A 10,000-nucleotide genomic window follows, 5' to 3' on the forward strand; every position below is an offset into this window, starting at 1 on the left:
TTATAGTGGATTGAAATTTTATCGTGGTGCAGAAACCTGACATCTATGTCCATTACATTAAGGGCATGTTCATCAAGGATAACAACATCCAGAAGTTCAGGAGGTAGGTTGGATGCTCAAAGAGTAATCTTTGCTAAGCCATTAAGCTTTACAAAGATGGCCGCCTCCACTTCATTGACGTCCTTGTCACCAACACAAAATACTAGAATTTGCACCTTGGCGTATACAAAACCAACTAACCTTGTCCTCTAAGTTAAACACTATCAGCGAGTGGCCCGGCAGGTATGACGAATATGACGAAGAAATTCCAGGCCTTTTTCAGCAGCCCATTTTCCCATTACTCTTCATGGAAGGCATTACACAAGAATTAGGATGAGCCACTCAAGTCCTGGTGAACATCAGTTTTTCTAACGATCAAGTCAACAAAGAAGACAAGAAGACTATGGACTGCTGTTACGACAACAATGTACATGAAACAACACCTACAAACACGGTCAACGTGTATTTCAAAGTGAGTGTGCATGACTAACAGTTGAAAGACAACTGTGCCCTGAAGGATATTGTCTCTAAAAACATCTCTGCCACAGATGCAGAAAACCAAAACTTTTACTTATGGAGAATAACTAGGCCCCTCCTGTGCAGAATATCCGGAAGAAGACTAATATTTTTTAATCAATTAAAATACCAAGTCAGAGAATGTCATAGTAAATATTTTGGAGTCACATTACATCTACAAAAAGAATAAGCAGCCATATCCAACATGGGGTCATTAATAACCACTTACATTCGGTTCATTGAAGTCATTTTCTGCTCCTCAGACGTGAGTTGCCTTAGGACACTCAAGGTGCTACTTATTATGAAGGAAAAGCCCACCTAAACACTATCAGATACCATAATTCCACGCACATTTGAGAGGACTCCCAGGCACTACGAGATGTAAAAACAAAGGAGTGTAATGTTTTTTATCACTCAACATGAAGAAGTCGATGTTAGTACAGTTTTTAACTTCTGAAAAACTTGAATCATCAAAGGGAATGAAAAAGTCCATTTTCCAGGGATCAGTGCAATACCGAGTTTATTGAATGAAATCTATTGCCCAGCCTTTTGACATTGTTATTCTTCGTCAGTAAAGTAAAAATTTATCATAAAGGGAATAATACTAAAATTAATTCAGTTGAAAACTGTAACCGAAAATCTTTGATTTTTTTACCTGTAGTATTTTCACTTGAAATATAATCGAAACCATGAAATATATAATTACTATAAAAATGGATTGCATGAAGATTATTGCAATGATATTTAAAGACTATAATCTTCGTTGATTTTGCAACGATTTCTTGATACATGGAATTGCCAATAAAAATAAAGTTTGCAAATCAACTCTTCCCTAGAATTATGAAGGGAGCGAAATGTCATAATTTTTTTCAGACATTGATCAATATATAATCTAACCGGAACTGCAGATTTTTTGTACTATGATTTTATATTACTTTACTCCCTACCCAGGGATGGAGTTATTTCTCAGAGATTTTTTTATGTACAAGAATTAAAATCTAACAAAGCAAGTTTATTCTTCTGTACCTAAAAAAATGTTTATACATTATACATCTTGGATGTTGGCATGTTTATGCTCAATTTGACTGATTTATAAAGTATATAAAAAGTAAAAAAGAAAACCTGCCATTAAAAATTATGAATTATCAGTGAAAAAAAAAATCCTTGACATCGGCAAGAATATTTCAATTTATTGAAAGTAATTTAAGTTCTTCCACGCAAGAACACCATCTGAGTTTCGTAATTTTCTAATAAAGCTGATGGACATATTATGACCAATACTTCGTGTGGATGTCAAATCACCCATGCCCACTGGATAAGGGTGACCTTTACTGAGTTTTGCACAACTTTCAGAAGTCGATCGGAAGGTTTGCCAAGTTTTGCCGGAGTTTACCTAATCATTTTCAGTGAAAGGATCAGATGAGATATTCCTCAAATGCTGTAACTCAACTTGTCAGATCTGCAAATCACTTGATATTTTGTGAATTAGATTGGACAAGATAAATGGAAGAATGTTCACAAATGCACATGCGCACACCGTGTGTGTGTGTGTGTATATATATATATATATATATATATATATATATATATATATATATATATATATATATATGTGTGTGTGTGTGTGCCCTCTCACATTTGCGTGTGTCATTTTTAATTGTGTGTATAGTGAAAATATACATAAGCAGGCATAATTATGTGTGTTCGGTTTGCGTTTGTGTTATGAGAGAGAGAGAGAGAGAGAGAGAGAGAGAGAGAGAGAGAGAGAGAGAGAGAGAGAGAGAGAGAAAATATTTCATCGCTCTCATAACACGCACAAACACAAATACATAGAGAGGGACCGAAAATAAATGAATTGATAATTAAATACTAACGCGGTGGCAAATGAAATCATTTGATCAGAGCCAGTGACATCTGGATTGGGAGAAAGTGACACAAACTGTAATCAATCTATCATTCATTGGACAATAAAGCCACGGACGTATCCTGCAGAATCTCCTAAGGGTCAACGGTGTGTGTCATTGAGAAGGGACTATAACCTCTGTGAGAGAACGTAGGTTGAATTTTATGAGAACCTCCTCTGGCAGAACTCCAATTACTCTTAACATGGTATTTCAGTGCACTGACATGACAGGGGAGCGGTTATTATAAGCCAGAAATTCCTCTCTCTGCTTCTATTTCTCAGCACAAGTCGTTGGGAAACATTAGGTAATATCTCACTTGCATAATGGCCATTACTCTCTCTCGACATGCATAACAAACACCTGGCTTGCAACCTAGAAGCTCAGCTCGACCCCTCTGGTTGGCAGCCATTGGTGGTTCTGGCCATTAGGATGGTGGTTGCATTAATGATTGCATTTCGAGGTATAACACAGGATAAAATAAAGATCAAAATAAATATTTCAATTTTAATCATTGAATAATCTCATATCTTTGCTAATGAGATACAATCACAAACGACATACTTGACTGGAAGCCAAACCATTCTTCACAAGATATGGTAGGCTATATCCATTTCACGTTCCAAAGCTTTCATTTTAAAAGGATGAAAAATTTGTCAGTCTGAAGTGAAGCATGGCAGGCATCTTGAGTCTCCACCAGTAGAACACAGTTCACACAAAAATATGCAGCAACTAAACTTCAACCATCTCGCAATCTTCTTAATTTCTTACAAATCTTGGAAGTAGGATTAATTGTCTTTTCCTTTCTCCTCTCTTGCTTACTTTAATTTTGCGTCAGACTACATAATTTGACCAGAATATAAACCCTCTCTGGTACAACCCAGGAACACAAATGGTTAACTACCCTTAAATTTGTACTTTTTGGGGTAGACTTAACAGTTGTCACTCACCGTCTAAAGGACAATGCAACCCATTTGGCTGATGTGTTTGACAGTAAGCAGAGTAATGAGGATCTAGATCTTCCTCATTCCTGACTCTAAACTAACTAGTTGAGGTTCTCGGACCCATGCAATTAAAACACTTTTACTGGACCTTGATGTTTATGGAGGCGTCGACCCAATTTTTAAAACTTTTTTTTTTCTTTTATTCTTATAAAGAGCTGATTTTTTTAGCTACTAAGTTATCTATTACTTTTAGGAAGTTAGCGAGAAGAGTTTTTTTTTCTTTTTTTTTTTTTAATTGCTGGATAATTGGAAACTGTTACGATCTTGAAATCGTTACATATTCTTTTAATCTCTAAACTAAAATATTCCAACATCTGAAACATGGGAAATGAATATAAAAAACCCACACAAAAAATTTTTTTATTCACAAATTTACATAGATAATCAATTTTGCTTCTTCGGTTACTTTAACTGGCAAACCAAATTAATCAAAATATTATTAGATAAAGGAGCACAGTCGAAAGTTTACAGCAGCTGCTGAGATTATATTGGTACGGAGGATTTAGGCTTGAAAACGTGGCAGAAGGGCAGTCTCAAGTTCAGGTGAAACTGGCATGATGACTTCGAATTCAAAGACATCACAAATGGCACATCAGAAGTCTTCTTCAAGAATTCAGCGAGTGTAAAAAGAAGGCCGGGCTGCAGAAAGTGTTGATTACTTCTCGTCACAAGCAGGGAGGGCTGGTTTCTTCAATTAGTCTCTTTTTCTCAGTCATAAAAAGATTATGGAGAAAGGCGTTTGTCGTCTGAAGGGAAGGTCGGAAACTGGCTCTATCTGACTTCCGATCTTCTTTTCTTGCCTTATCTCGTCAGGACATGGTTCCTTTCTTGTCCTGTATCCTTCTGACAGTCTCTTCTTGAAGTTTTTATATCTATGTATAGGTAAAGCTAATTACGTTGGACAATCGTAATTTCCATATTAGCCGTTTTTTATATTCTGCATCCTGATTGGTTTCCTCAAAAACATCCACGTCGGTCATGCCATAGAAGCTTCTGAAATAAATTCGATGCAATCCGGACCTCGTGTTAAGCCATAACAAACGCGTGGCACATGTTGACCCTTGATGGCATTTTCCTTAAACAGGGATTTCCTCGAGGCATGGTTTCTCAAATATGCCGACTCCCCAAATAAGACGTTGACATCTTTGTCCAAACTAAACAATTTCTTCACACTCTTCCTCGAGGTTCGGGTTGTCTCCAAAGTGATGACAACAGTAAGTTGATGACATCTTTGACCAAACACTAGTCGAAACTCATCTCGCTGCTCACACTTTGGGAATAAACAAGTTTGTCTGTTTTATTAATATAGTTCTTCAATATTATTGCATCTACCCATGACACGACTCCCCCCAACCAAAAGGAAATAAATCTACCGATTTTTTTAAGTTACCAAGGAAAAATCACATTTATCCCTGAACTGAGGAACCTTTCTGCACTAAGCTTCAACTTATATCAGCAAAACATATTTCCTTCAAAGTCCATTACAACAAATAGTGTTATAAAAAAAAAAAAAAAGTCTTTCTTAACTCGTTGATGAGGGAAAAAACCAAGCAAACACTTCTATATTTCTGAAAAATCTCTAGAAAGCCTATCAGCTACCACATTATTCTTTCCTTTTATATAACGATCTTGTAATTCTAAACTCCAACGCATGAGACGTTTATTCTTATTCTTAAATCTCTCCAAATAAACTAACAGATTGTGATCAGTATACACAGTTATAAAAGGACTACTACAGTACATACATAAATCTCAAAGTGTTAAAAGGCTGAAACTAAACTAAACCATTCCTTCTCAATAAATGAATAACTTTGCTGAGCCTTATTAAATTCCTTGTTAAAATTAGATAACAATAATATTGGCGCATGAAGCCCGGCCTTTAATCTATTGAAAGCTTTTACACACTCCTCATCAAATACAAAACTTCGTCCCTTTTTAAAAAGAATAGTTATGGGAGCACGTATTTCTGAAAAAATTGGCACAAATCTGCAAAAATATGAAACCATTCCAGAAATCTTATGGCCTGCTTTTTAGTTGCTAGGAAATTGATGACAGCTTCTGTTACCAATTTTTTTTTTTTTTTTTTTTTTTGACAAATTTTACTGATACCCATTCCTTTAGATTTGGGAAAAGGTTTGCTTTTTCAAAAGCTGCCAGGACTTTTAGGTTCATAACTACCAAACGGTGCTATAAAAGTGGATATTTTCCCAGATTGTCTACTTGGAGATACTTGTCAATAACCTTTGGCCAAATTAAGCTTGAAAATTAATTTAGCATTTCCGATCCTATCTCAGCAAATGTTGATCGTGGGAAGTGGAAAATTACTTTGCTTAGTAACACTGTTTACTTTTCTGAAATCGAATACATAACCTATTTGATTCATCTTACCTTTTCACCAGAACTACCGGACAACACCATTCCTTCTCGCTAAGAACTATCAAGTCATTATCTAATATATAATTGATTTCCTTTCATACTGAATTTGCTTTCCTGAATCAAACGATATGGAGTTTGTCTAATGGGGTTTATGTCCTGTAACTCAGATCATGCTCTAAAAGATTAGGTAAACTCAATTTATCACTAACAGTTTCTCGATAATTTGAAAAGAAAATCATTATGTAATTCACTCAGGTTTTCTTCCTCTAAGCTATGGTTAAGCAATTTAAAATTCTTAAGCACATCTTTTTTTCTTTTCTTTTTTTAATGAATTCTCTCTGTGACACTGAAATTACAGGCACTGGGTGTTCGTTGTATTTCTTTAGCAAGTTTATATGCAACCATCTCCTAAATGTAGATCTGGGATTCCTGAATCCTTTAATGGAGATCTAGCTAAAATTTGTGCATGGTGGAAATTATAAGGCATGAAGTTGAACCCTAATAAAACTCAAAGTATGACTGTTAGTAGGTCAATGACAGTGGCTCCTCAACATTCAGAACTTTGCATTGGCAGTGACTCTAACTATATGCAGCTCATTTAAAATTATAGGTGTGATTCTTGATTGCAAATTTACTCTTGAGAAACATGCCCGGTCCGTTTCTTCGTCAATAGTACAGAAATTGGCTTATTGAGAAAGTCTTTCAAGATTCTTAGGGATAGATATATCACGAGAAAGAGTTTCAGTTCTTTTGTTTTATCGTTTTGAGTATTGTATCTCATGTCTAGTCTACAGCTGCTGACTCTCATCTCAATTTGGTGGACAAAAACTTGCTGTCTATTAATTTTCCTCTTTCTGATTTGGAGGTAATCTCTCGCACTATCGTTCAGTAACTTCTTTATGCATGTTGCATAAGATTTTTCATAATTCTAACTACCCTTTGCATTCCGATCTTCCTGTACATAGTACTAGATATGCAGTTAATTCTAACAGTTTTGCCATCTCCACCATAAGATTCACTAAAATCAAAATCATATAGGTTTATTTCGAATCAACCCTTCTTGTCAAAAGTGCTAGAATGTGTAATTCTTGAACCACTAGTCAGTCATTCAAGAAGAATTGAAGAATTGTTAGATAACCAGTCAGCACACAAACAATATATTCTACGTAGACAACTGTGTACTCTGTTGTAAATGATCTACTGGAAATAATGAATGATGAAAAATATGGCATCCTGATTTTAATTGATCCGAGTGTTAATTTTTAGACAAGTGTGCATGAACTACCAATGAATGATTTACGATCCATTGGCATTGATGAAAAAGCTCACGAGTGTCTAAAAGATTACTTAGTTGACGGAAAGTATTGTGTTCAGATTGGAAAATCTATTTCATCATATAAACAATTAAGAAAGGCCCAATCCTATTCTGTATCTACGTTATTGGTCGATCAAAAGTATTAAAGAGACATTGAGAGAGGTTGGAGCTATTTGTGGTTCATACACAATTTTGGGAATGGATGATAATTCAACAGTTAAAACTAATTGAAAATAAAAATGAATTTATGGTGGTATGAAAGAAAATTATTTATGAAATCTCAATGACATCCAGTTAAATGTTAATGACAGCTTGGTCCCGATATTTTTTGGAGTTCGAGACATAAGTATATTAGAGGACTTTAATTTTTCTCTCGGTGCTCAAATAAATAAGACAGTAAGAATCACTTTGATATCTTCTTGGAAACTTTGATTGTTTTGTAAAGAAATGACTGGATGAGAATGTCTTGTTAAGAAACTGGTGATTAACTGTGTTATTACCAGGACTGATTACTGTAACTCTATCTATTACAAACTATTAAGGGTACAATTCAAGAAGTTAAAAATCATAATAAATACAGGAACAAGATTGATAAAAGGTGTCCCACCCGGAGAAAGGATTACCCCTGTACTGACTGAACTATTCAGACAGCTAATTAAAATTTAAATAAAATCTAAAATATGAGCAATGATTCATCACGTTATTAATATTGGGCGTCAAAATATTTGGGAAAAAGGCTAAACTTCGTGCAGTTAACAAATCGAGTGGACACTTGGATAGTTACAAATGGTTTCAAGTTAATGGAACTAAGATGTACTGCACCTCACTGGATTCTATGGCTTGAAAATAGGCGGTCTCAAGACTGTATAACAACGTCTCAAGACTGTATAACAACTTCTCAAGACTGTATAACAACGTCTCAAGACTGTATAACAAGCTCCCATTATACATCCGAAGGACTGATGATATGAAGGCTTTCAAGAAGTTGAAGACTGGCCTTATTCATGAAACGCTATGGTACTGTGGATTTTACAATTAACGTGAATTGCGCTATATGATATTACAAATACTTATGAGAGTATACACCAAACAAAGCTCTTATAGTCAATCTATTTCAGCGAGGCAGATTTGCACAAACTCGCAGGGGTGTCCTTTTAGCTCGGAAAAGTTTCCTAATAGCTGATTGGTTGGAATTATTTTTATCCGAATACCATCATCGTTTAAAAAAAAATATCAAGAAATGAGAATCGAAACTTATTTACTAACAAATTTCTTCCGCAGATATAGGTTTTGTCAATAAATGATAACGAATAAATATATTATTCTCTAACTTTTCCGTACGCTTCAAATTCTACAATACTATCAATTTGTCATTCTTCTTTTCTATTTCTCCAGCATCCAGCACCTTACATACAAAGGATATTCGAAAATGCAAGAGGGTTTGAATTACATGAATAATAAAAGACATCAGTCATTAACCAGAACGACGGATATACCCCAAAACAATATCAATTGCATGTCAATTACTTCTTGTGAATAGAGCTAATCCCAATTACTTCTTCTCCATAACCATTTTATGAATCTAGCTTCTATCATAATGTTATACAGCCTTCAAATAACTGTAATGCGTTATTTATATCTATTCTAAATAATGAGAGTATTTAGGAGGTATATTGTTAAAAAATCTCCATTTCTCTATACTTCATTTCTTATGACCCATGTTCGACATCATGATCAGATGTATGATCTGGTCATACCAAAGATTCTATATCACTGTACCATAATCTGAAATAGCATAACAACTTAACAATTTTCATATCTTCTAACTATCTGTATCTTTACACGAATTCATAACAAAGTAAAGTTACTACATCACTCACACCACCTACCCCGCCCCAGCAAAAAAAAAAAAAAAAAAAAAAAAAAAGAAAGACCGAAATAAACAAGAACACACTGAATGCAATCAATTTCATCTCTCCTTTGAAATATTTAGAACAATGCTAGCTTCCACGCAAAAAGATCACCGAGAATTTAAATCACTTTTATTACCTCAAACAATTTGCAAATTATACTTCTTTTTTTACCTTTATACAATAGGGGACTTGAGAAAAAAGTTCAACTTATTTCATCGAGAAAACAGTGATTAAAGACGGAGAATAACGACAACTTGTTTTCTTCAAAAGAAGCAACGAATTTTTTTCTCTGTTAGACCAAGATTATTCTCATAATTCCATCTCAAAATATGCAAAATGATTCCAGTCTGCTCCAAGGGATAAACGAATTTCTCATCAAGTTTGGATTCTTCCGGTCTCGTAAACTTGCCCTTTACAACCATAAACACAGAATAGATGTTTTTCCTATTAACGAATCTTAAAATCTCTATTGCCGATCAGAATGTACCGAAATGAATACCTTGATTTGCATTTGTATACACACACGTACATCAAATGAATGAAATTATGAAGTCAGTTTATTTCTTTTATTAAAGAGCAGCACTTACTAACTTATATCATTAAAAAAGACAGAAGTGAAATGAAAAGAAATAGAAAAGGACATAACTGGCACTGAAAGTCAAGCAGATGCAGCAAATCTGTAAATGGAATATCAAGCATGAGAAAATAAAACAATCGAATTTAATTTTCTAATGAGGAATCTAAGACTTGTTGAAATTAAATCTTTTAAGGATTCATCCCATCCCAATAACGCATTTTCTGAAAATACTTGTGTATACAGATATGGTACGACCACTTTAGGCCACTTACTCTCATGGGTAATGAGAAATATTCATTAGTGCTACAAAATCACTATGAATACGGAACTCTGATTGACTAATAAATTACCTAAATGCA

The 10,000-nt window shown here is 34.5% G+C and overlaps 2 protein-coding genes across 4 annotated transcripts in view; one reads left to right on the plus strand and one right to left on the minus strand.

Annotated features, from left to right (window-relative positions):
• The window catches only part of LOC137625715 (uncharacterized), a 294,152-nt gene that overhangs the window by 164,826 nt on the left and 119,326 nt on the right, over positions 1 to 10,000 (minus strand). The window lies entirely within an intron of this gene.
• LOC137617219 (uncharacterized) overlaps positions 7,124 to 10,000 on the plus strand; it is a 78,120-nt gene continuing 75,243 nt past the window's right edge. Inside the window, exon 1 of the mRNA XM_068347157.1 lies at positions 7,124 to 7,290. Coding sequence (XP_068203258.1) covers positions 7,124 to 7,290 — 167 coding nt within the window. The remainder of the gene's footprint in view (positions 7,291 to 10,000) is intronic.

This window comes from Palaemon carinicauda, chromosome 2, assembly GCF_036898095.1.
Source record: "Palaemon carinicauda isolate YSFRI2023 chromosome 2, ASM3689809v2, whole genome shotgun sequence".
Lineage (NCBI taxonomy): Eukaryota > Metazoa > Arthropoda > Malacostraca > Decapoda > Palaemonidae > Palaemon > Palaemon carinicauda.